Below are 27,444 nucleotides of genomic sequence, written 5' to 3' on the forward strand. Positions count from 1 at the left end.
CCAGTTTAACTTCCTGCTGACCACCGACCTGCGGTCCTAAGGTTCACACATACTTTTCCAGGGCCCGTTATAAGGTTGGGGGACGGCAGAGGAACCGCTTCTGCGCACATCTAGAGGCCGGGTGTAATCGGTACTTTCCCCGCTTAGGAAGCCGACAACTCAAGTCTGCCCCCCTCCCTGCCTCCCTCCGACCCGTCTAGTTACTCGGGAAAACCCAGGATGAGACACTCCGCGCCTAAAGGCTCAGCCGAAATGCATCCTGCAGCCGGGTCTCCGGCCGGAACCCTCCCCGACTCGGGGCGGCCGGAGGGGAAGGGGCGGGGGCCCGGGAGGCAGGCCAGCGGCGCGGCGGGCGCGGAGGATGCACGCGGGGGTCCTGGGCCTCTCCGCCCTGCTGCTGGCGGCCGAGCAGAGCGCGCGTGAGTGCGGGGCAGGCCACGGTCACCCCTCCGAGCCACCCTGACGCCCGGGGACCCACACGCCACCCCGGCCACGGCGGCGGCCTGTCCCCGCCTGCGCCCAGCACTGCGCGCCAGTGCACGCACGGTGGCACCCCACCCGCCCGGTCCCTAGTAGATCCCCGCGAATGCACGACCCTCCCGGGGATGCGTGATTGCCCCCGAGGATGAATGCCGCGCCCCCTCCGCCCCCGCATGCATGGTCCCCCTTCATCTGAGGCCCCTCCGCGGCGGATGCACGATACTCCCCCCTACCCCTTGCATGCATGGTCCCCTGCATCTGAGGTCCCTCTGCGGCGGATGCACGATACTCCTCCCTCCCCCTTGCATGCATGGTCCCGGTGTATCTGAGGTCCCTCCGCGGCGGATGCACAATTCTCTCCCCTCCGCCCCCGCATGCATGGTCCCCCGGCATCTGAGGTCCCTCCGCGGCGGATGCACGAGCCTCTCCACCCCCCTCCAGCGGGTGCGTGATCCCCTGCAGGAGTCTCGGCACATGTGCCCCCCCCCACCTTCCCTCCAGAAAGGCCTCCAGGACGCGGCGAAGTGCTGCAGGTGCCCGAGGCGCTGCACCCGGGCCTGGGGGCGCCCTGCTCTCCCCACTACCCGGCCGGCCTGGGGGTCTGGGCGGCGGGGGAAGCCGCTCGGGGCCAGGTTGTGGTGGGCCTGGGCTCGGCTTCCGCGGAGCTCTGGAGGGAGGACCGTCTACAGCCGGGCCGGAGGCGGCCGGCGCGGGGCGCCCTGGGCGCGTGGGGAGCGCGGTCCGCCGGCCGAGGCGGGGCGAGACGGCGGCGCGGCTCAGCGCCTTTCCAGTTTGAACTTGTAACTCCTTCGGTGCCGGAGCGGAGGCCTCCGCCCGCTGCCGCCCGGCTCCCTGCAGCCGCTTCTTCCTCACGGGGCCCCCGCAGATGGGGAGGGGTTGGGGGAAGTGGAATTAATGGGGCTTCAGCATCCAGACCCCCCAGCGTTCCTCGCCACTCCCCAGCTCGCAGGCACTTGGGGACCCCGGCGGGCGCTGGCTCTGCACTTTATCCTGGGAGGGAGTTGCCCCCGCGCCGTGTCGGCGGGTCCCTTGTTAGAACCGCGGTCCGCGAAGGTCCCCCGGGGTCGTCCCCGCCATGAGGTTTCAGAGGCGCCCAGAGGAGGTCCCAGGTTGAGACCGGCTCCAAAGCTCCGGGGTCCAGCGCCGCCACCGAGCAGGGCTAAGATGAGACAGGACCCCGGGTCTCGGCACCCACCCCAGGTGGCCCCGCGGACGTGGGCTCCTCCTTCCCTCCCAGCTAGGAACGCCTGGGCCTCAGCGTTCCTCAGACTGGGCAGGGCGTGACTCCCCCAGAGGCTTTTTGTGCCTGGGGCTCCTGGTTTGCCTTGTGTGCCAGGTGATTAGAGCAAGGGACAGAGCCTGGGCACCAAGGAATGGCTGCCCAAGCCCTGGCTTCTCTGGGAACCTGCAGGGTTCCCGTCTGTACCTGGGGCAGTGCTCTCTTACTGCTGCAGTTCACAGCTTTACGTGCCCATAAATCCATGTTAAACTCTAACACTGGGAAATGCAAGCAATAGTCCTGTAAAACAATTACTGTGAGCCCCGAGCACCTACTAGTACTGGACAGAGGTAAGCACCCACCTCTATTGTCACTCATCAGGGAGGGCAGATCCTAACCTAGATTTATCAAGCTCTTTCCATTCCCTGACCGTATCCTACAACCCTCAAAAATAAAATAAATGAAGCTGTCCCCAGAGAGAAGGTTTTACATTTTTGAGCACATACTAAGTGCCAGGTGTTTTTTTTTGCATGCTGTCCTATGCGATCCAACAGTCCCTTTATACAGCCATGGTGTCTGGGCCTTTGGGATCCTTTGGGAAGCTCTGGCGCTTTCGTTCAACCTCATTCCGGTCTAGACTGCCCGCGGGCTCTGCCCACTCCAGGCTAGGTGTAGCAGGCAGCACTGCTGGCTGTAGGGACACAGTGTTGCCTGGTTGCCCAGGCTCCCTCCTGCCTTCCACTAACGCTCTGGTCCTTCCTCTGGTCCCCAGGCCTCTGCACCGTGGTTTACTACTTCACCACAGGCCGGCTCCTCTGGGGGTGGCTGGCCCTCTCTGTGCTACTGCCTGGCTTCTTGGTCCAGGGCCTGAGCTACCTTTGGTTCCGAGAAGATGGACATCAAAGTCACTGCTCGTTGGTGGTGCTACACCTCCTCCAGCTGGGCGTGTGGAAGCGGTAAGGCAGCCCCTTTCAGCCCTGAAGCGTGATTTCACACGTGCGATAGGAGGGTTCTTCTGCGCATACGTATTCCATCCTTAGGGTCACAAGAGTGCAGGCTTGGGAGAATGTTCAAAGCCACCTCTTTGAACATCTGCTCTGATATTGGTCACCTCGCCCAGCCTGAACTTCCTTGAGCATCCTCAAGGGGCTCCTACCAGAAGGAGCCGTGACCCTTCAAAAGCTTTTTCTTGACTTGAGCCAAATCCTATGTGCTCTTGTTTAATTCAGTTGGTCTTGCCTTTAGAGCCATGGAAAGTGACTCAGTTAGGGCCGGTCCGTGTAAACACCTACTCCCTCACTCCAGGAGAGTGACACAGATTTAAGCAGACTCAGCAGTGGGGTCGGCCTGGTAACATTTGCATTAAGCTTTTATTGCAAGAAGAAGCCATTTGGGTGCCAGGGCCAAATTTTTCCATAAAAAGCCATCCTGGACAGGCCCAGCGCTCAGCTGGCTCGCCTTTGGTCCACCAGTGCCGGTAAGGTGTTATTTTCCCTGGGATACCTGGATTCCTGGAGGGTCAGGGCAGATGCGGCAGTGAGCTTACACTGGGGCACATTTCAGCTCTCAGCTGCCTCATAATCCCATAGAGTTGCCAGGAATTTTAAAAGGGAGAAACTTGGGAGATCAGATGGGTGAAGCCCTCCGGCTGAAGAGCACATGAACTTGTAGACGCTGAGGATAGGAAGGCTGTCCAGGAGTCACAAGTCCCAGACCTCGGGCTGTGCTGCTGGCTGTTTTGCGTGGTTTATGCCTTCAAGCCATGCCCAAGGCTTTCTTTGGAGGCGCTGAAGTGAGTCTTCTGATTTCCCAGCTGCGTCTGAGGAGGGAATGAATCTCAGCTTGGAGGCAGAGGGTACTTCTGATAAAGACATCGCCCAACCACCCGAATTTCTCTGGGCCCCTTGGAGCTGGAACCCTACATCTCTAAAGGCACCAGAAGCATTTTCAGCTACAGCAATTTTGCCTAAAGCTGAGCCTTCGTGTTCAAGCCATGTGGTTCCTCTGACACGATAGGACTCTGACCAGTGGGGAGAGAGCAGAGGTGGCTTTCCCGTTGGACTCAGGGAGGATCGGAGCCTGTACCGGGCGCTACCCACACGTGCTGACCCTTCTCTGTGCCCAACTTGGTACGAAAACCATTAAGGGCTCAGGTCCTTCCAGGGACCACGTGGTACGTTATAGTCATCAAGTGTGCGACCTCAAGGACAGAGCACCTATTGAAAAAAAATGAATCAACTCTCCCCTAAGCAAACATGTCATAGCTCAAAAGAAGATTGAAGTCAGGGCCAGTCACTTGAGAGAAGCCTCCTGAATAACTGTCAGATAAATCTGTCTTCTGGGGCTCCGTGGGGACCCTTGGTCCCATTTGATCCAGTGCCTTCTTCAGAGATGGGGCAGTGTCAGGTCGCATGTATCCACTTCCATGCTGGTGTCCAACACTGACCCCCGCTCATCTTCCCCAAGTTTCTCAGATGATGCCATGAATACTACATATATTTTTTAAAAAAACTAAAATGGGTAAATGAAGAGAGACAGGAAAATTAGAAATTAGGAAAAACAACTAGTCATCTATATCTCTTCTTATTTAAAAAAAGAAGTTAATGGGACTTCCCTGGCAGTGCAGTGTTTAAGACTGCGCTCCCACTGCAAGGGTCGCAGGTTCGATCCCTGGTCAGGGAACTAAGATCCCATATGCTGCTCAGTGTGGCCAAAAAAAAAAAAAAAAAAAAAAAGGTGACTAAAAATATATATGTGTAATTTAAAAGGGCAAGAAAAAAGAAAAGAAGTGAGAAAAGTCAGGAAACGGAAGGGAATGTTGGGAAAGAAGATAATGCCAGAATGCACAATTACTCCAATAAAGATGTTAAAAAAAAAAAAGGCACAATTACTCTTGCTCACGGTGAACCACAAATTTGTCTCTCAGTTTTGCAACAAGCATAAGAAGCTACATGGTTTGCAATGTTTCTGTGATAGAAAATAAACCAAACAAATGGAAATCTACTTCCTTAGAAGAAAACTTTGAAAGTTAAAGTAGAAAACAAGAAATCTATTCCTTATCCTGCAACCAGCTTATTGGGCTTTCACAAAGAAGACACTGGGTAATGGAGTGTCTTTCAGCACATCCACACGGAATTTTGCAAGACTGATTGCCAAGAAGCCGCTCAGAAAACTGCAGTTCAGCTAAAGCACCTGTAGGAGGAGCCAAAACAATTCTGTTTGCACAATCCTATACAAATAGCATTTAAAAAGGGATCATAACATAATGCAGAAGAATCTACTAACAACAAAAAAACCAATTAAACGCAAACCTCATGAAGTGGCTTGTAAAAAATGCAAGGACTTAAAATATAAAAGTAGGGCTTCCCTGGTGGCGCAGTGGTTAAGAATCCGCCTGCCAATGCAGGGGACAGGGGTTCGAGCCCTGGTCCGGGAAGATCCCACATGCTGTGGTGCAACTAAGCCCATGCGCCACAACTACTGAGCCTGCGCTCTAGAGCCCACGTGCCACAACTACTGAAGCCCGCACGCCTAGAGCCCGTGCTCCGCAACAAGAGAAGCCACCGCAATGAGAAACCCGCACACCGCAAGGAAGAGCAGCCCCCACTCGCCGCAACTAGAGAAAGCTCGCGCACAGCAACGAAGACCCAACACAGCCAAAAATAAATAAATTTTTTAAAAAACAAAAAAATCCCCCAGGAAACAAGTGTTGGCAAGGATGTGGAGAAATTGGAACCCTTGCACACTGTCGGTGGAAATGTAAAATGGTGCAGCCACTGTGGAAAACAGAATGGTAGTTCCTCAAAAAAATTAAACATGGAAGTACCATATAATCCAGCAATTCCACTTCTGGGTATATATCCAAACAAGTTGAAAGCAGGATCCGGAAGAGATCTTTGTACACCCATGTTCCTAGCAGCATTACTCACAGTAGCCAAAACATGAAGCAACCCAAGTGTCTATTAACAGATGAATGGATAAGCAAAATGTGGTCTGTACATACAATGGAAAAAAAGAATGAAATTCTGTAATATGCTACAACGTGGATGAATCTGGAGGACATGATGCAGTAAGCCATGCAATAAGACAAATATATAATTCCACTTACATGCGGCACCTAGAGTAGTCAAGTTCATAGAGTCAAGTTCATAGAGACAGAAAGTAGGATGGGGGGTGCCAGGGGCCGGGGGAGGAGGGAACAGGGACTTATTGTTTAATGGGGACAGAGTTTCAGTTTTACAAGATGAAAAGAGTTACAGAGGACGATGGTGGTGGTGGTTGCACACCATTATGAATTATTGCAAATTGTCAATAATCTATTAAATTATGAAATTTAAATTATTAACATCACTGAACTGTACTCATAAAACAGTAAAGATGGTACATTTTATGTTACGTGCATTTTACCGCAATTTTTAAAAGTTGAAAAAAATGTACAGGCCTAGCGGAAACCTCAACTGTTCACTGTCTCAGCTTTCACGTCACCATAAAGTGTTAAGATGGAGAGAGGTGTCACTAATTCTTCACCTTGTGGGGCTACGATAGACTATTCCGGGTGAAGCGGATAAGTTTGGTTTTTTATTTAAGCTGTTCAGTGGAGCTTGCGGGGAAACATCATTCCAAAGACCAAGTCAGTTTAATTAAACGTGTTAACAAACGTCAATTTTTAGTGTATGTTGTTCTTAGTGCAACTAGAAATCTTAGACCATCATCAACACAGCTCAATATGCTTGGTATTTACTCGTTCATGTTTACTAACCTTGTGTGACCAAAGGGGCTGGAGACACGTGATTAAGACACAGTCTGAGGCCAAATTGGGAACAAAGCTGGAACAGTGAATTAGAAGAAGAGGGAGATGTTCTCAGGATGCTGGGAGCCCCAGGGTTTGCCACAGTGCATCCCTGGACCAGCGACGTCTTCATCACCCGAAACTCGTTAAAAATGCAAATTCTCGAGCTTCACCAGGACCCACATGGCATCGCGGCAATCTTCTCATAATTCTCCAAACGCGTCTGTTTAATCAGAAATTCTAGGCCTGGGGCCGGGCAAGCTGTCTTTAAACAGCCCACCTGGTGACTGATGCCGCTCACGTTTGGAACCGCCGTCCGGACACAGGAGCCGTCGTGTGAGGGCTGAAGGATGAGGCGGACTCTGATGCACGTGGGAGGGGGAGGCACTTGTGACCCAGGAAACAGCAAAGCTGATGCAGAAAGAAGCGCTGCCAGTGGTGGTTTTGGAGAACTAGAAGTCTGCTGTGCTGTGAGTGCAGGGTGAGGATTTTCTGGACACGAGCAGTGTGGACGGAGACAGAGTGGGCTGGACCGTGAAGGAACTTGTCCGCCAGGTAAGGGGTTTGAGAGCCACTGGAAAGGTTTAAGTAAAGGAATAACCTGGTCAGGCAAGGCCCTTAGAGACAGCACAGGAAAGGAACTGAGAAGGGGGAGTCCAGGGGCCAGGCAGGCGGCCAGAAATCCGGGCAGGAGCTGGCGAGGACCTGGAAGGAGACCATCCACTCCCACCTCCGCCTTCCTCCCCGCACTGCCCACCCCGTACCCGCGCTTTCACCTGGGCCCCCCGAACCCCCCTAACCAGTGATCTCAGCCTGAGTCCCTCCCCCCGAAGCAGGTTCCAGAAGCGCGATCCAGAAAACCAGGTGAATTGCATTCGCACTGGTTCTCCATTTCCCACTGGTCCAGAAGGGACACCCAACTCCTCAGCTGGGCCAGAAGAGACCTCCGCTGTCCAGCCCCAGGGCGGACCGCCGTTTCAGTGGCCCTCCTCCCGGCCCCCCCGACGCCACCGTGCTCCCTCAGACTTTGTCCCTGTCCTGAGTATGCCCGTGCCTCCTTTCGCTGAACATGTTTTCCTCTCTCCCCGGGACCCCTTCCGCCCCTCTCATTTTCACACGTCTTTCTTCCTGCTTAAAACTCTTCGCATGTGTATGGCTTTCTTTCCACAACGGAATCTTGGGCTTCTGGAGAAGCTCTTCAATTTCGTTTGCACCCTTTGCAGTCTCCAGCAGGTGGGATCAGCCCAGTAAGGATGCCCGTGGAATGAATGGAGGCGGCTGGGAGGGTAGGAAGGGAGATTGGCACGTCCCCACAGTGGAGGATTCAGGACTGAAAGGGAAGCTACCATATTCAGCTTCATATGCTTTTTGTTTTTAATAAATTTATTTATTTTTGGCTGCGTTGGGTCTTCGTTGCTGTGCGCAGGCTTTCTCTAGTTGCGGCGAGGGGGGCTACTCTTCGTCACGGTGCACAGGCTTCTCATTGCCGTGGCTTCTCTTGTTGCAGAGCACAGGCTTCAGTAGTTGTAGCACGTGGGCTTCAGTAGTTGTGGCTCGCGGGCTCTAGAGCTCAGGCTCAGTAGTTGTGACGCATGGGCTTAGCTGCTCCGCGGCATGTGGGATCCTCCTGGGCCAGGGCTCGAACCCGTGTCCCCTGCATTGGCAGGCGGATTCTTAACCACTGCACCACCAGGGAAGCCCCATATGCTTTTTCTTAACATTATATTTGGGTCAGAGATCACGGCTTCAAAGACTCAGTAAGAAATCAGTTCACTCCAGGATCCAAATCATGAAAGAGGAAAGCTGTCTTTCTTAAGTGTCTTTCCTGGGCCCTCTGTACCCTGAACAAAGCCATTTCAAAGAGGACCCCCTTCTGCTCTGGCCGTAGAAATGTTGGCCGGAGATCAGAGGGAGGGGGCGTTCGGGGTAACTTGAAAGGCGCACCCAGCTCTCTTTCAGGAGTCGGTAAATTAAAATGATTCCCAGTTTTTCTGAACTTGGACAGGACAGAAGTTCGCAATTGCACATGGACTTGGCAGGCACGCCTGCCCCTGCTGCAGGCAGGTGTAGGGATCATGGTGTTCCTGCTTCTGGGCGCGTGAGTGGGAAACCACTGTGAAAACCTGAAGTCCCCAGAGCCCACACGTGCCTGGGGAACGGTGTCGTTTTTATACGTGCACGACCCTCCTGGGGGCATGGGACAGCGACCTATGGCACCTCCAGACGGCTTTCATAAGATGGAAGCATCAGAAAGGTTTCTAGGGTGGGTTTTGAGGGAAGCAGAATGAAACAGGCACGTTTCCTCCTTTTTCTTCTGTTGCACTGACTCCTTTTCCTGGATGTGTGTCCCTGCAGCCAGGGCGGCCCGCCCTTGCACACCCCACGATGGCGCCCTGCCCTTCCTGCTGTCCGGCGGAAGCGGATTAATTCCCATCCCGAGAGGCCCTGGGGCCGGGGAGGTAGCTCAGGGTTAGCTCCAAACTTTGCAGGGCTCAGAGAGAGTCCGCAGCAAACCTGTGTGGTCCAGGCTCCCGGCCTACCACCCCTTCCACGACCTACCACCCCTTCCACGTGTGGGCAGAGTGTGTTCTGCGGGCCGGGCCTTGCTGGGCAAGGTCACCTGCTGCAGCACTTGGGTCAGATGTGCCACCTTCACTCTGGGGTCAGAGCTCAGGCACTTGGGGTGTAGATGCGATCGGTTAACCCCTGGAAAGCTATCGGCCTCTACACGATAAGCCAGAGAAGGGGGTTCCTGCGTAAGCTATCACGGTGTGGTTCTGAGTCCCGGGCTCTCCTCTTCCTCAGGCACTGGGACGCCGTGGCCCCTGTTCTCCGGAGGGAAGGGGAGGCCTCCCCCTGGGGCCAGCTGCGGATGCAGGAGGCCGACCTGTCGGCCCTGCGCCTCCTGGAAGCCCTGCTGCAGGTCGGGCCCCACCTGCTGCTTCAAACATACGTCTTTCTCGCCTCGGACTTCACTGGTATCGTGCCGGGTGAGTGTCTCCTACCACTGACCTCAGACCGTCCGACTTCTCAAGGGGGACAGAAGGAAACGCCTTATTTAGCAAAACCCGGCAACCTAAGATTTCCTGTTTGGGAGAATTAGGGCAGCCCAAGGGAATGGTTAATACTGGCTTTTGTTTGGGGCGATGAGTTCCCGGGGGTCGGCTTCCCTCGTGGGGCTCAGTCCATGGGACAGAAATTGCAGAGAGTCAGATGAGCCTGAAAGCACCTTGGGAAGGTGCCACGCGCTGCCGCTTGTGAAATCAGTGTGTCTGTTTCTCACGGGACTAAGTCTGCAGCCTGAGCAACACACCTCGAGAGCCATGGAAACAGAGCAACTCAGGCCGCAGCAAACGTGCATCTTCTGCTGCCTCTCACCCCAGGGTGCGGGCTGTCTCCTACGGGCCTGGAACCATTTGATGTCCTGGTCTTATTTCTCTGATTAAACCTCCTGTATATGGTTTGAATGGCAAAGTGTACTTGGGATGAAATGCCACGTTCAGAGCCGTTAGGATCTGCTTCGTCACAAACCGGAGGTGCTTGAGGAGCAGTGACTGAATGCTTTTCTTAAAGGGTGGACACACGGAGAGCCCAGCCCACCTGAGGGGACGAGCATCCACGTGTTCAGCCGAGCAAGGCTCTCCTGCACGTCCTCACTTCTTCAGAGCGGAGAAGGACGTGCGTGTTTGCACGGAGGTGACAATGCCCTCTGAGAAGTCAGGTTTTGTTAGGAGGTTAGACGTCCTGTAAACACTAGGTTGTCCTGTCCGCTTGGCTTCCAGGGATGAGTGCTCTGTGCTCCTGGTCTATGCTGTCCTGGGCCCTGGTGTGCTATGCTCGTGTCATGGGTTCCATGAAGCCGGGTCACCTCTCCATGCCGTGGACGGCCCTCGGCTGCCAGCTGCTCTGGAGGATGGGCATGGTGGGAGCCCGCGTTCTGAGTCTGGTTCTGTTCTTCCAAGTTTACCGCGTCTGGGTTCTGGTTGTTGCAGGTGAGTTGAGCATACGTTCCGACTATCTGTTGCTGCATGACACACCACCCCAAACTTAATGCCTTAAAAGCACCATTCATGATCAACAGCCCCGGTTCTGCGGGCTGACTGGGCCCCGCTGGGGGTTCTTGCCTGGGCCAGGGCGTCCTCACACCGTCGCAGTAGGTTAGCAGGTGTCTGGATTCACAGGGAGGCTCCCCTGGGCTGGCTGTACAGACGTCTGGCACCCAGGGCTCCTCCACCCTTTCTCTTCGGCAAAGTCCTCTGGAATCGGACATGTCAGCTGAGCATCCCAAGAGAAAGGGGGTGGAAACCGCCAGTCCTCTTACAACTGGCCCGGAACTGGATCAGCGTGGCTTCTGCTGTATTCTGCCTGGCGAAGCGGTCTCGGCCAGCCCAAGTTCAAGAATGACTCAGCCCATGAGTGTCCACGGAGAGGAGGAACGCATGGAGGGTCTCTCTGGAGAAACGCGCCCACAGCTCAGACAGCCCAGCCCTCAAAGGACCAGCCAACTCCAGAGCACAGCCTTAGCTGCTGAGGGCTCCACATTCTGTATCATGGGCTGAAAATCCCTAGTAAAACTGACACATAAACAGGAGGGAGGCACAGGGTCCCACGTGCCCTGACGCGATACAGAAATGTGCAGTACATACTGTGCTGTGGCTCCTAGCCTCCAAAAGCCCTACCTGTTACTCAAATGCTGAGTTTTAGGCACCTTCTCTGTTTCAAACAGGACATCTCCACTGAATCCAAAGCCCCCCTCAGCCCTCAGTCTAGCCGCACCTGATTTGACCAGTGATGGCAGGGAGTTTGCCTGACAATGCAGGATGCCTGCTGGGGGACTGTGTGTCCCTGCCCAGAGAGGAACCTCTTCCGGTCATGAGGGAACACCCTCTACAAGAAGGAACACGAAGCACTGAAAGATATTTAGACTTGAGCCTAGAACAAGCATGGATACATTTATTGGCAGAAAGCAGAAATCTTTGAAAGAAATTGTGTTCCTAAAGAGACATTAGCTGTTTTTAATTCGTTTTTTAAAAAAATTTCAGTTCAAACTCCAGTATGACGTTATTCCTCCTAAACTATAGGAACCAATATTATAGCTGGATTGCGTACAGATCTTTCCTTTGGATGTGGAGGTTTTTAAGCCCTTCGAGCAGGGATTAAAAAACAGTGAGCAATCAGTTTTGTCACTGGCTCTTTAAACACTTTCTGGAACTAAAAAGGCCTAAGTGCGCGATATTTGGTGAGTGTTACTGAAGCTAGTTTTTGTTTGCTTATCCCCAAATTAGGTCAGCTACCCTTTATGAGGATCAAGTGAGATAATACTTGCAAAAATAGAAAGTGTGGGTTTTCTGTGCCCCTTGAATCTCTTCTGGGTTTTCATTTGTTTTCTTGGGTGCCGGGTCAGATGCAGTCAGAACAGAGAGGAGGGCTACAGGCCCTGGTTTCCGAGTTCCTGCCCTACCCGCTCCCTGTCTCCTCCCTCAGCGCCCCCCCACCCCGAGGACCCTGACTTCCGAGGCTGCTCTCTGCAGGTGCCCACTGGCTGGTGATGACATTCTGGCTCGTGGCTCAGCAGAGTGACATCGTGGACAGCACCTGCCACTGGAGGCTGTTCAACCTGCTCATGGGTGCCACGTACATCCTCTGCTACCTCAACGTCTGGGACAGCCCTTCCCGAAGCCGGATGGCCACGTTCTACACGGCAAGTGGTGATGACGGTTTTGTTTAATCCCAGCTTTTACTGTATACGTAGAACGTGTGCGTGCATGCGTGTGTGTGCATGTGTGCACTTGTGCACACGTATCTGTTAAGAAGGAATAGCTTAATTTTAGGAAAAATTCTAAAAGGAAGTATAGTCTTGAACAGAGAAGATGGGCTCTGAAAATAGTAACCTGACGTCCAGTCGTTTCCACGTAGTTACCGTGGCAAGGATTGTGGTGCCTTTGGCGATGTTTTTCAGCCACTCTCTACGTCAGCCCATCTGATAAATATAATCACAGTTCTATTCTGTGTCATATACGCGATGCCCTTGTTAATCAGCTCAATCACTGAGTTACAGCTGTGGTCCTAGATAGTGTGAAAAACACAAAGATGACGTAATGCCTGTCTGCAGGCTGCTTCTGGTCCCATGGAGGAGATAAGCTTCTACCCAAACAATTTTTAAAAAGAGGCAGAATGTGGACAAATGCCGGCAGAGAAAGCAGCGTCTGAATCTCACAGGAGTGTCACTTCCCACTGGGATGACCAGGGACACTCTTGATGAGAAGGGGGAAGTTGAACTGCATTGCAAATGGCAAAGGAGAGAGGACCAGCCAGGGCTTCGGAGCACACGCTTTGGAATCAGACGGGCTTACGTGGGACCCTGGCTCTGCCATTAACTGTCACCAAATGACATGGCCAAGAATTTAAACTCTCTGGACCTATTTTTTCATCAGCACATCAGGACATAGCCACCCACCTCTCGGTGTCCCTGTGACAATGATGTAAGACCTACCTGCTTTTCAGGGTCCCTGGGAAGATTAAATAATAAACAACTTGGGCTGAAATAACCAACAAATAGTGGCTGTTACTAATACAAAAAGTTGAAGAGACTTTCAGGGGTGCAGGCGCTCCAGGATGGAGGTGGGAACAAAGAGAAGAGCCCGGAGGTGCAGCTCCTGTCCGGCAGCAGGTGGGCGGCGTGGTCACCCCCTGGTTTTAGGAGAGCGCCGTAGAGCTTGGTAACCCCATAGGCCACGGGGCCCACAGACCAAAGAGGACCTGTGATGCTGAATGAGTCACAGAGCCCCGCCAAGCCTCAGTTTCCACATCTGGAAACCGGGAGTAACAAGGCCCATCTCTCTGCGGGGGGTGAGGGCTGAGTGTGTGGCAGGGCCCCGCCCCCATGCACCGTGAATAAAGCTGAGGGTCACTTTTCCGTCGTCCGTTTGCCAGAGCAGCGTGTTCACGTGCCGATGCCCATGGGCGCCCTGGGAAGCAGGACTACGTAAGGAGACGTTTCACATTTGCTGCTTTTCTTTGTTTGTTTTTGTCACGTTCACACCCTTGTCCCAGGAGTTCTAGGGGCTGTTACATAAGGAAGGGAAACAAATGCTTAATTCTTTGCAGCTGTCTTAGTCACCGGACCACTGAGTTCAGAGTGATTGAATAGGAAAAGACAGAACTTAGACACTACGGAAGTTTCGAGCATGGAGGAGCAAAGATACAGAAGCACAATGAAGGCCACGGGGTGCGGGGGAGGCCGTAGGAAAGCCAGTGTGGACGGTACCGAGCTAAACACACCCGGACGCCAGTTGACAGCGATGAAAACAGATTCTATTAAGTCAGTTGCAACAAGGAAAGGGGTGGACTGACCCCTACCTCAATTTGTGCAGCGGCGACTGCATATTTTAAAGGGAGAATGGCATGGGACAGCGTGGGCTCGAGCAGAGTCGAGGAGTGAAGGGGTGTGGTCAATGTGACCTCACCATCTGGGGTGTTAGTTGGCGCTTTCGGGGCGAGAAACACACTTCCCGTTTCCTCACGACAGGAGGCAGTATTCACACACCTTAGGGCAAGGAGCTCACAGGCTGGGACAGTCGTCTCCTGGGATGTGTGTATTTCAGAGAGATGGTTCTCAGGTCCTGGAGAAGACGGCTCTGGGTGGTAAAAGATGTACATTTCAAAGGGACAGAGAAAGGGTTTATAATCGCAGACTTTCTAAGGTAACGCCCCCCCAAGAGGAAGTTCAGGGCCTATCTGCCTATCACCAGATTTGGGCTGGAATGAACAGTAAATTCTCCTGGCAGCACTGAGCTTTCTTAGGCAGGGGTCATCATGCTAGGGATGCAGGCTTGAGCTGTTAGAAACTATGGTAGTGTTGGTTCGGGTCTCTTAATGTGCAGAGGTGGGCAAAATCATTTCCGCTACGAGTCTGCAGTTTTTATAGGCCAAGGCTGAGGCCTCGTCCAGAAGAGGGCTTAGGGGAGCCTGTCTGAGTCGTTTGGTCAAGAAGATGGTCTTTGTCAGTGGAAAGTCATTGCGTTTGTCAGCGTTCTCCAGACAAACAGAACCAATGGGATATGTATGGATGCGTAAGAGCAGATTTATTATAGGAATTCGCTCATGCAATTATGGAAGCTGTGAAGTCCCACGGTCTGCCATCCGCAAGCTGGAGAACCAGGGAAGCCCGTGGTAATTTAGTCCAGGTCCAGAAGACCAAGAACCAGGAGCTTGGTGTCCAAGGACAGGAGAAGATGGATGTCTCCGCTCAAGAAGAGAAAGAGAATTCTCTCTTCCTTTTTTTTGTTCTATTCGGACCTTCAACAGATTGGACGGAGCCCACCTGCATGGGTGAAGGTGATCTTTACTCAGACTACCGATTCAGATGCTAATCTCTTCCCGAAACACCGTCACAGACACACCCAGAAGTAACGCGTTACCGGTATCTGAGCATCTCTTAACCCAGCCGAGTAGACACGTAACACCAGCAGTCACAGCCCTTTAGGGGGCAGCCTGTAGGAAGATGACCCTGGACCAGAGAGTCAGGACACACTGTCAAGAGGACCGCCGCGTTGTCAAGGAGTGGACACTCGGCCCTGGGTGGAGGTGGGGCTGTTTCCAGGTGTGTTAGGGAGGATGCCAAGGTCTGATCTGCAGGTGAAACGGGTCACCCCGACAATGATGGGGAGGAGAGATTGCAGTAGAACGCTGACAGGAAGTAGCAAGTTCAGAACTGTGAAAGGGCAGTAAGGACAGGAAAAAGGGGATGGATTTTTTTTTTTTTCAGTCTGCACTACCAGTTTTTTTGTTTTGTTTTGTTTTGACATATACAAACCTAAGAGTTTGTATATGTCAAGAGGGCCAGACAGCTGATGAGATGCGGTTGATTTAAGGAGTAGAGAGAGAGCATCTCCAAGTTTTGCAGGCTGGGCTGCTGGGCAGCGCCATTTAGAACCAAAATAACACCTGCTGGACCCTTGAAGCACAGCTGCCCAGAGCCTAAGGCACGGGGAGGTGGATATTCTTAGGATTTTTAAGCAGCCCCTAATATCATTTTTTATTCTCTCCTTATTTGACCTTTCTAGAGTTAAAATGATGCCAGTAAATGGCTATGGCAAACCTTGGAAGACTTTTAGCATAATTGCAGGGGCTTCCCTGGTGGCACAGTGGTTGAGAATCTGCCTGCCAATGCAGGGGACACGGGTTCGAGCCCTGGTCTGGGAAGATCCCACATGCCGCGGAGCAACTAGGCCCGTGAGCCACAATTACTGAGCCTGCGTGTCTGGAGCCTGTGCTCTGCAACAGGAGAGGCCGCGATAGTGAGAGGCCCGTGCACCGCGATGAAGAGTGGCCCCCGCTTGCCACAACTAGAGAAAGCCCTCGCACAGAAACGAAGACCCAACACAGCCAAAAATAAATTTAAAAAAAAAAAGTACTTACTTACCAAGTGCCAGGTCATTATGCTAATCAATTTATAAAAAAAAAAAAGAAAAAAAAATAGTATTGCAATTCAGGGTTTTTTAAAAATGTCTCCTACACAGTCTTTAAATACATCATCTTTGAATTACATCCCGTTTATTTACTGATTTTAAGAAATATATTTTGTATTATATTGATATATTTTATATTAAAATATTTTTATATTAATTTATATTTATGTTTAAAATTATTAGCTTTGGAAACCTTAGCCAATAAGCCCGCCTGGACGGGAGGTACCGAGAGCCTTCTGTAAGAGCTGCTCTTATTTCAGGCCAGGGAGGAAGGCTCCCTGTTCAGCCAGCAGGAGTACCTCCCCTGCTGCCACCTGGTGGTCAGGGGCCAGATTTACCTTTAAAGAGGTAAATATTTGAAAAAAAAATTCTGAAGTTGTTAACGAAAGTGTGTTGACTCTGACTTAACTGGAATTCAGTGTCACTGTGAGCCCTGCAGATACTTTTAATTATTGCATGGTAAAGCTAACAGGCGCATACAGTTAACATGAGAATATGGAACATATAAAGTAGGAAATAAATGTCTGTGTCAGCCCCACCTGACTCACCAAAGGGAACCCCCCCAGCCTTGTGAGCTGTGCCCTTACATTTCCTGTGCGTTTATGATTCTGCAGACATTTTAAAGAGCTGCACTGAGAACAGGGAGAATCCCCCGTTGCTAGAGAGGCTCACTCGACCCTGACCCTGCTTCCAGGAGGGCCCGGTCAGCAGTGGGAGCCTCCGGGGGCACAAGGACAGAGCCCCCAACCCTGAAGGGAGCTGCAGCAGATCGCGGGACGGGAGCGTCCCGAGGCCGCCTGCACCCGGCCAAGCATGCTGACTCTCCTTCTGGTGCCCTAGGTTATGCTGCTTGAGAACACCATCCTCGTGCTGCTGGCCACGGATTTTCTCCAGGGAGCGTCGTGGACCAGCCTGTGGGCTGTAGCCGGAGCCTTGTCTGGATTTCTGATCGGTAAGACCCCGCATCTCCTTCCTAGCCCCTCCCGCCCTACCCCAACTTGCTTCTTTACAGTAAGCTCCCTCCAAGGGTAGGAAACGGGGCTCAGAAACAGCTGGATGGAGACCAGGGTAGCTCCCTGCCCTGCGGGTGGCAAGGCCGCTCTCATGGGGCACGAGAAACCGGATCAGCCTCCGTCTGCCTTGCTTGGCTGTGCTCAGAGGAACTGCTGGTGAGGCAGGGGCTGCCTCGGGGGTGGGACCCTCTCTGGCGCGCTGGCAGGGGTCAAGGACGTAAGCTCCCGCTCTTTTCCCAGCATCGAGGCACTGGGTGCGGAGGGGGCAGAGCAGTGACCTTCCTGACTCCACACATGTGTGGCATCTCGACAAGAGCCCTAGGACAGGGGCTGAGGTCCCCCCAGCCTGGGGTGAGGCACAGGGGAGGCTAAGCGATGCCGCGAGGTCAGGCGGTCTGGGAGTGGCAGAGCCACAGGGCCTGGTGGTTTAAGATGATCAGTTATGTCTCGTGATGAGGGAAAGGCTCCAAGGTCCGCGCTGTGCCCACCGTGCTGCCCCGGCTTGGCAGATCGGGTGTGAGCTCCTCTCCTGCACTTGGAAAATAACAGAAGTCGCAGCCCAGGGCTTCCCTGGTGGCGCAGTGGTTGAGAATCTGCCTGCCAATGCAGGGGACACGGGTTCGAGCCCTGGTCTGGGAAGATCCCACATGCCGCGGAGCGACTAGGCCCATGAGCCACAACTACTGAGCCTGCGCTCTACAGCCCGTGAGCCACAACTACTGAGCCCGCGCGTCTGGAGCCTGTGCTCCGCAACAAGAGAGGCCACGATAGTGAGAGGCCCGCGTACCGCGATGAAGAGTGGCCCCCGCTTGCCACAACTAGAGAAAGCCCTCGCACAGAAACGAAGACCCAACACAGCCATAAATAAAAATAAATAAATTAATTAAATATAAACACTGGGTTCAATTAAAAAAAAAAAAAAAAAAGTCGCAGCCCTGCGGCCGGCCTCCTCCCCGCACTCCTCCCCCAGCACGCGCTGGCCCGGCGATGGCGGCGCCCTCATTCTGCGGCCTTTGCCAGAGCTTCCAGGACAGCACCCGAATGTTCCACGCGGGTCCTTGCGCTTCTGAAACACGGTCCAGGGCAGAGGCTCCTCCCGCTGTTTGCAACAACTCGGGGTTGAGCTCCCGCGCGCGCCCCAAGGCCTTGCCTCTGGCCACCCACGTCCCGGGGGGAGCGCGTGGGAGTCGAGGCACCGCCGGGCAGCCCTGGCCCCTGACGCAGGAGGATGGGTGGCGGGGAGTAGGGTCCTTTTAGCACTGACCAGGGAGAGGAAACGCCCCGGAGCTTCCAGCGTTTGGAGACATGAAGAGACTCTTCCAGGGACGGAGCGGATTCATAAACGTGGCCATAAAACAAGTATTCGAGGGCCACGAACCAGCGGTGACCTTTAAGCTCTACCCCTCCGTTGTCAGGAACCAAGGCTCGTTAGAGATTCCGGTGGCCAAGTCAGTCCTTCTTTTTCAAATTAAACTTTTACCTTTGAGATAATCGAAGTTTTCAGAAATAATACAGAGATCTCCACATCAATAAATGTTTTTTAAAAAACATTTTAAAGAGGGTAAAGTGAGAAATGACGCAAGGACGGCTAATGTGACTGGAGATGCATGAAAATAATTCACCGAGAAGATAACTTGAGAGTCAGATCTAGGAGGATGGATGGAAGGTATTATGGTAAAGAACAGGGAAATTTTTCAAAATTGTGCATGAAAGAGAGAGTTTGAAAGAGAGAGTAAAGAATAGAAGGAAGGAAGGAAAGAAGGAAGAAAGGAAGGGTAGCAGGGAGGGAGAGAGGGGAAAGAAAGAACGCAGAGATCCCTGCATCCCTCCCCTGTCCCCCCAGTGGTGGCTTCCCGCAAAACTACAAGCAGAACATCAGAACCCAGATGTTGACGTGACACATTCAAGATGCAGAGAGAACTTTTCCGAGGCCATAAGGACCCTTCTGTTACTCTTTCAAAACCATATCCACTTCCTCTTATCTCCACCTCCTCTGTAACCCCCGGCGACCACTAACCTGTTCTCCGTTTCTATAATTTGGTCACTGCAACGATGTTAGGCAACTGGAATTGTACAGTGTGTGGCTTTGGGCATTGGTTTGGTTTACTGAGCACCATTCCCTGGCAATTCTTCTGGGCCCTCGTGTGTATCAATATCCCTTCCTTTGTTGCTGAGGACTGGTCCGTGGTTTGGAAGAAGCTCAGTGTCCCAACCATTTGCCTGTTGTAGGACAGCTGGTTGGTCCTTTTTAAAATAATAATATATATGCCAGGCGCTAGGGTGCCGGTAAGTGCCCAGGGTGCCCAGGCAAGAAGCGGCTGGGCTCTCTCACATGGCACTGCTGCTCAAGCAATTCTTCCTGGGGGCGTGGGCACCATGACACTTGGGATGAAGGGACGGTGAAGCTGGGCAACCCAACCACTCATTCGGATTTTCCAGTTCTCACTGAGTCCTGTGAGCACAGCGGGGTCGGAAGTAAAAATGTACCCCCCCCCCGCGCAATCTGCTTTACGCTCTAGTTGGAAAAGAGATGTCTGACACCATTCCTAACATGTGTGGGGCTCCTGGGAGCTGCCATGCTGGGTACCCACCCAGTGTTGCTCCAAGGAGAAGATGTTTTCATTCTCTGGGTGTTGACCCAGGGCCCAGGGAGCCGGGAGCCAGGTCCAAGGCTCAGCACCCAGGGCTCAGAAGGCCTGAGGGGCTCAGACAGAGCCAGGCTTGCTGGTCCTTCTCCCCGGCTTCCTGGGGCAGCCTGAACTCCTGATTCCCCTGTGGTGCTGGAGGGAGTCCTCAGTGGGAACCTGGGGCATGAATTATAGTCAGCGGAGCACAGGCTTTAAAGCAGCAGCTCTGGCTGCCATCTTGAGCTCCCTTGATAAGCATTTATTGAGTACCTACTGCATGCCAGCCTGGGGCTGCAACCAAGAACCCAGTGAAACACGCAGCCTCAAGGAAAGTCTACCTTCGCTGAACACATGTGTACCTGGGACTTGCAGGATGGAGGGGAAGGGGGTCAGCTCCCATTTCTTGGCCTCGGGTGGCTCACTGTAGAAGGAGAGTGACAGTACCTCCCTCACGCTGACTGTGAGAACTTGGAACGATGTATAGAGACGGCCGGAGCCGTGCCCCCTGCAGAAACAACACGCGGTCACATCCCATAGGAATTCTGTCTCCATTCCCCCAAAGATACTCTGAGAGGATGCAAGGGGACGTCTGTTAGGTTCCTTCTAGCTCCATCCTTGCTGCAATTTCCTGGCCCCTCCGATGCTCTCCCCCCTCCTCCTCCGCCTATGTCAGGTTTCATGCTGTTTATAACGAGCGCCCTGAAACCAGGCGCTTGGTCCAGTACAACAGGAAGCTGGAAATAACGTGGGAGGATTACTGGAAAGCTCTGTTAAATGAATTATTGCCCTAGCCAACACTTCTGATCAAAATAAATGAACCTGACAACAATGTGATTAAGATGTTTATGCACAAAGGAAGTATTGTTGCTGTTCATGGAAATTCCTTGATACGAGGTTTTTGATGCGTATGTTTAACCTCTGCTTGGGTCTTGTTTTTGAAATAATTCCTTACCTCCCCCTCCCCTCGCTTTGGAATCCATCAACCGGTGAGTAGATGGTTGAATTCTGAGTATCTGACCCAGTTTTCTGAAAGTAAAATGATCATTTCTACCAAACCTCTCTCTGTCTCTCTCCCACGCATACACACACACATCTAGAGGACTCAGCTGGAACATCCCTCAAGGAAGAAGTCATAGAATCCACAGGACTTAAACTTTGTTCTTAGATTTTCTAGTGTAGACACATTTGCAGCTTATGGGAGCTGGAGAAGACTTAAACTCCCCCCAAATATCCAGTTCTGGTGCTGCAACGAGTCCTGTTTTGGATCCCAAATTACATTACTCCACTCAAAATTCCAGAACCTGGAACTCTGCAAACCACAGCGAGGACACAGGACTTCAAAGAAGATAACCGTGTGCTCTTTTTCTTCTTCTTTTTCAGGCAGTGTCTCGCTGGTCATTTATTACAGCCTGCTACATCCTAAATCCACAGACATCTGGCAGGGCTTTGTAAGGAAGTCCTGTGGCATTGCAGGGGGTGATAAAGCAGAGGGAGACTCTCCTCCCCGGGCCTCGGGTCCAGCTGGGGAGGGGCCGGAGAGCCTGGGGACCTGCCAAGAGGAAAGTGATGGGCTAACAAGCCTGGGGAAGCCCCCCAGCCCACAGTGGGGTCCCCCAGAGGCTGGGATGGAAATCCAGATGGCTGGGGAGGCCTCTTTCCTCCGCCATCACCACTGGCTGTTGGTGAAGCTTGCCCTGAAAACGGGAAATGTGTCGAAGATCAACGCACTCTTTGGAGAAGACAATCCTGGCTTCTTTTGTTCCCCTCCATGGGGGTTGAGCCAACACTGCAACCAGGAGAGGAAGCCCCCATCCTCCCAGCAAGAGCCCCCATCGTCACCCCACAACTCCCTAACCTCAGAGGAAGGCTCTGAGCTTCGAGTGGTCCCCAGAGCAGAGGCTGACGAAACTTCAAATTACATCTCTTTTGCCAGCGATAATCATGACAAAACTCCTGCCCAGAAGCCGTCAGCTATGCAGCAGGAGGGCAGCCCAAAGGAAGGAGACGAGGCTGCTTCTGGGGTGCAGGGGAGGGGTGCAGGTGGGTGGCTGGGTGGAGGGGAAGGGCAGGAGAGCTCCACACTCTACTTCAGTGCCACCACTGAAGGGGCCATGTCCTCACACCAAGAAGGTGGGAGGGCAACTCTGACGATGTCCCTCTCTGGGAGGAGATTGGGGGAGGGCAGCCCTGCCCGGCCTGCCTCACCTCTGCCAGCCACCAAGCCCTTTCCCGCCACCATGGCCAACATCAGCCCGATCTTAGGCACTGGCCCAGGTAGAAGCTTCCATCCTAGTGGCAGAGCCCTGGGTGGCTCAGGGGATGGGGAGCAGCAGGAGTCCACGAGGGACCGGGACCATCCTGCCACTGCTGGCACGCAGACGTCATGGCCGAAGGTGAGCCCAAGGCCCGCTGTTGAGCCCTGCCTCACGTCCACCCCCAAGTCTGAGTCCACCCACAGGGACAGCAGCTGGAGGGAAAGGCTGAAGACCGAGACAAGCTTCTTCATCTGACCACAGTCACTGTGGGATAAAGCAACAGGCCAGCGGATCAAGCTGGTCATCGGTGTCGGGGTAGGAGGAATCCCACTTCTGACACCTACACCCTTGCATACATCACATCCCCTCTGGACCTCTGTCCACACAGCTAGAGAATGAGAGAACCAGATTAGATTAGATAAGATCCCCTGCAAACACCACATGCCACACATATACATAGGAGTCATTCTCTAACACAGTGTAGAAGGTGGTAGAGATAAGGCTTCCAATCAAAATTGACTGCTTCCATTTACAAACTCTATGATCCTTTTTTGTCCCCCACTGTGGTTCCTAGGAAGCTCAAAGGTAAAACCCAGAGTCCTACTTTGTTCTGGGTTTTCATGACACAGCTAGGTCCTGACACTGGTTTTTAATCAAGTTCTTTTTAATGTATTTTAACTGCATTATTTTATGAAATTCCTTGGTAAACTTCAGGACATCTCAGGCCTCTGCCCAGTGGAAGGAGAGTCAGAGAAAAACCAGAGCTGGACAGAGTTAAAGTGGCGAAAACAGATTTTATTCAGGAGCTATTGCAATAGGGAAAGAGACCTCAGTATAAAACCAGCACAACTCTGAACTCATTGTGGACAAGTGGGGGTTTATAGCCAAGGAGCAGGTGGAACTCAGTGGATGGAAATTACTAAGAGGAAGCATCGGGGTAAAGGGGGATTCTGGCTTAACTGACCTAACAGATTCTTGCTGAAGGCAGGCCAGGGAGGTCAGACATCACCTACAGGGTGGGAAGGGGTGAGGAACCTGATCAGATATGGAAGGTGATCAGAGATTGAGGGTGAGGGTTTCTGGTTAAAATTGACTTAACAGGATTCCTGCTAAAATTGGACAATGCAGGGAGGAATGTGGAAGTAGACTTGGTTGAAAAGTTCAAGGGAGCCTGAGCAGGGTTTGGTCAAGGAGAGAATCTGTCAGGAGGACGTGGAGAACAGCCTCGGTGGCTCTGACCAGGGCAGGAGAAGAGCCTTGTCTGACCAGGACGTCTGGCCTTTCCCCTCCACGCCAAAGGCTCACCAGGAACTGCATGCTCACTGCAACCTTGAGAAAATGGTTATTGGATGGAGCATTTACATTACTCCTCCTCATCTGAATCTCCATGGCCGGGACCCTCGGAGCACAAGTGTGACATTTGGAGATGGCAGTGCCAGTGACCACCGGGAACCCACTGAACTTGAACCAGTTGGGTTTATGACATCACAGCGAGGGAGAATGCACCCACGGGGCGTCTCAGGACGAGGCTGTGAGGAAGGACCGAGGATGGGGACAGTGGGGGGTGAATTTGGAGAGGACCTCCGGAAGCCGGGGCTCGCTCTGGATTGGGTGCAATTTTGTGACTGGGCATCACAATCATTCTCACCTGCAGAGAGGGCGGACCAGAGTGAGAAGGAAGCCCTATTTGGTAACAGCAGCCATTGCCCCTTTGGGTAGAAGGGGGTGTGGGATGCGAGGTGACCTTGCTTTTATCTCTATCACCGTTTCCACGTGGCCTCTTCTGAGGCTGATATTCTGCGAGAGCCTCTGTGTCCAACAGAACGCGTGGCCTGGCTGGGAGCATCAGATGAGTTCCCAGATGTCAGAGGCTGCTCTTTTCTCCCTCAGAATATTAGTAGTAGCTGAATAGCTGTTTGTTAGGCTAAGTGTCATTATGTTAGATCTATCCTATTGATGTTACTGCTTCAGTAAGTGGCCTTCACCCGGAACTTCAAAAGTGTCTGCTGCCCCCATGGTACTTACTCTAAGGGCATTTATCTTATATTTGCTGTCACACCTGCTTTTCTTAATTTTTTTTTACGGCTACCTCACTCCCTTCTTCTCCCATGAAGCTACGTAGGAAGCAACAAAAGGACTCCTAGTATCCTTCAGTGCTACAGACTGTCCGCATGTCCCTTTCCAGCCATTGACACAAAAGAGGGAAAGCCGGCTAGCCAGAACCTGCAGGAAATTAGGGTTGGTCTCCATGAATGTTTCTATGATGATTTTTCACTCCTTGCGGCAGCCTATTTTCTTCAGCTGTTTGCCTGGTGAGGCCTGGCTGACGGACACCCACAGCAAAAACACTCAGTAAACACGCGTAAGTGGAATTGCAATCCTAGATTTTTCTGAATGACTAGGGATTTTACCTCTCATAAGCAAAACATCTTAATAACCATTTGGGGAGTGGGTCTTTGTAAAACAGTTGCACATGCCTGCCTTTTTAGCAGGGGTCTCTGCAGTCTCAGAACCTGAGTGCCTCTGTGTCCCGCTCACAGGGGGATTGACAGTCTGACAAGGGGGCTGTTGGCAGCATTGTGGGTGGAGTTCCAGGAACCAAGGAGGGGTTGCAGAGTGCCCCAGCTTGCTGTTGCTGCCCCTCAGGGCAAGAGAGGGGGGCTGCCACCAGATCCAGGGGGGACCTGTAGCTGCAGTGGGCTCCTGGGTCTGCTGTGCTGTGGATGAGGACCAATGCCAACCTGCACTGACCGGGCAGGAGGAGGCCAAAGGGACGAAGGGCCCGTCCCCACTCTCCACTGGCACTGCCAGGGCCGGACCCGCCGGGCAGGCAGAGGACTCAGACTCTCCGTGCAGTCTCTAAAAGTGGGCGCCCCTAGCCCGGCAGCGAGGGAGGCCAGCCTTGGTGGCGGGGACCGACCATAACCGCCCGATTCCCCACAGCAGTGCCCTCAGCTTCTTTCACAAGCTGTAGAGCACCTGCCTCTAAACCCAGCACCCCCGAGCTGTGACGTGGCCATTTTAAATGTGCATCTGCTTTTCGCTGTTTTCCTCACTCCTCATGCAAAAGGAAAATAAAACAATGTATTTTTATATGCCTAGTTTACTTAGATTCTGGACTGCTGGTTAATATCTTTCTATGGCCTTTGCAGGCACAGTGACAAAGTTCATTGCAAGTTCTTCTGTTAATAAGTAGAAAAAGGAAGAGAAAAATGTGGAACTGTGTACGGTGATGGGTGGTATCATTGTGATCATCTTGCAATATGTACAAATAGCGAATCATTATGTTGTACACCTGAAACTAATATAATATTATATATCAATTATACCTCAATAAAAAAAAACAGAAACAGAAAAATAAGAATGGAAGCTTTACATCTCCTGCCGCCTCTGACATTAGAAGAGACCCTAGAATGCAGACAACTTTGAAGACCTGACACACATGGGCTGGTCCAAGGGGAAGAGAATCAGACGTGATGTAATGAGGCAACACCTTCTTTAAAAGCAGGTGTATTCGTCAGCTTTAGATGCAAAGCAGACAGCATAACATCTCAGTGGCATAAAACAGCAAGCACTTATCTTTCACTCAGGTCTGTGGGTCATCTATGGGTCCCCTCTTCAGGCTGCAGGTCAAGGTCACGTGTGCTCCACATCCTGGGGTTGAGGGGCAGTGGACACACCAGCCAGGAGCTCCCAGAGGGGCAGGGCCTCAACAGGCCACACGGCGAAGCCCAAGTTCTGTGGGGCGAGGGCTGAGTAGCTGTCTCCCCAGCAGGTCAAAATCCTCCCTACACTCCTGTCCTGTTTCTCCATCTCACGATCCTGGACCTCACAGCTACAGAATCTGTAACAGCAGAAAGAGTTAACACACACCTACCAAAGGCTCTGAAATTATAAATCCAGAAACAGCTTCTATTCATAGAAGTCTCGGCATTTATAACTCCAAAGATGGATTTAATATTCGTGCCCTGAGACATCTGTTTTTACAAGTCCAAAAAGAGCTTTGACGCACATTTCCTCTCACCCCTGTGCAGAAGTGTCTAATGTTTGGGGGTTTTGTGTTGGCCATTTTTGCCTGAGTTTTGATTCCATACTCCTTCCTTTCTTCCTATTGCAGTCAGCCTACCAGTTCCTAAAAGTCGGAGGTTTCCACTCTGATGGCCATCAGAGTGACCTAAGAGAAGACCTAGAAAGCCACCCTCTGGGGCAGGGCACTGTCACCCCAGCTCACATCTTGGCCCCTGCGCTCCTTCTCTCCTGCATCCTTTTCGTCTTCCAGCAGAGAGAAGGGTGTTTGCCAAGCAGTCGAGGGCCTGCAGGACAGGCTTGGAGGAGAGGGGCCCTGGCAGCAGCTCCTGGGAAGGCCTGCACACCAAGAACTGCCTTGTTCTGTTCACGCCTCCAGAGACCCGAGGATACACTAGCGTAAGAAGTTGCTAGGCAGAGCAGCAGTTTATATTCTGCTATGCCAAGGGTGAGATTTCTACATTCCTTCTGAGACCTGCCCTGAATCAGTTCTCAAGCTAAAGGCTGATGACACTTAAGCATTTTTTTTTATGGTTTATATTTTTGTTTTTTTAAAATATCTTTATTGGAGTATAATTGCTTTACAATGGTGTGTTAGTTTCTGCTGTATAACAAAGTGAATCAGCTATACGTATACATATATCCCCATATCCCCTCCCTCTTGCATCTCCCTCCCATCCTCCCTATTCCACCCCTCTAGGTGGTTAAGTATTTTTAAGCACCAAGAAAGGATTTTACTTTAAAACTCAGTCTGGTTTTTCTCTTTAAAATAGACTATAGGGATTTCCCTGGCTGTCCAGTGGTTAAAACTCCACCCTTCCACTGCAGGGGGTGAGGTTTCATTCCTTGGTTGGAGAACTAAGATCCCACATGCTGCACGGCACGGCTAAAAAATAAAAAAGTTAAAAAATAAAATAGACTGTTAATTTTTCTGTCCTCCAGAGTTTGATTCAATTTTCCATACTTTTTAAGATGACCAACCATCCTTGTCTCCCTAAGACTGGGGATTTCCTGAGATCTGAGATTTTAGGGCTAAAACCCGGGAGTCCCACGCTGATGAGGACGGCTGGTCACCCTGATGCCTGTTCACCCTAATCACTTTTTCTATTTTATGTAGCCACTCAGAGAGCAGAGCAAACATTCCCTGGTTAAAAATTTGGGCGACAATGCAAGTTTCCCGAAATAAGGTCCTCCAGCACCAAACCCCTAACCCACACCCCCATCAATCTTGCAAAAATCAATTTGACTACTGTCCCCCTTGCTAATCATGACTACCAAAGCCAATATAATGGTCAACTTTAATCTCTACCAATGCCAGGAGAGGTCCTGCTCTGAAGTCAAAGCTATAATCCAGATTTTAATTTAACATCTCTCAGGAAGGAAATCTCCAGTGGAAAAATACTATGGAAAAATCCATGACTTTGACCACTTCATTATGGCAAGACTAGAATTACAACACTGCCCATCAGGGTTTCCATTATAAATGGGGTCTAAATCTTGGTGGAACGCAATTCATTCTAGCTGGAGCAAACCGTGGGCAGGTT

At 52.1% G+C, this 27,444-nt stretch overlaps 1 protein-coding gene across 1 annotated transcript; it reads left to right on the forward strand.

The window, feature by feature from the left end:
* The first annotated feature begins 361 nt into the window (after positions 1-361).
* XKR5 (XK related 5) lies at positions 362-22,129 on the forward strand. The gene is made up of 7 exons (XM_068532278.1): positions 362-419; positions 2,493-2,676; positions 9,315-9,499; positions 10,292-10,501; positions 12,041-12,210; positions 16,820-16,931; positions 21,000-22,129. Exons 1-7 carry the CDS (start codon positions 362-364, stop codon positions 22,127-22,129), a joined length of 2,049 nt encoding a protein of 682 aa, XP_068388379.1.
* Positions 22,130-27,444: the final 5,315 nt, after the last annotated feature.

This window comes from Eschrichtius robustus, chromosome 21, assembly GCF_028021215.1.
Source record: "Eschrichtius robustus isolate mEscRob2 chromosome 21, mEscRob2.pri, whole genome shotgun sequence".
NCBI lineage: Eukaryota > Metazoa > Chordata > Mammalia > Artiodactyla > Eschrichtiidae > Eschrichtius > Eschrichtius robustus.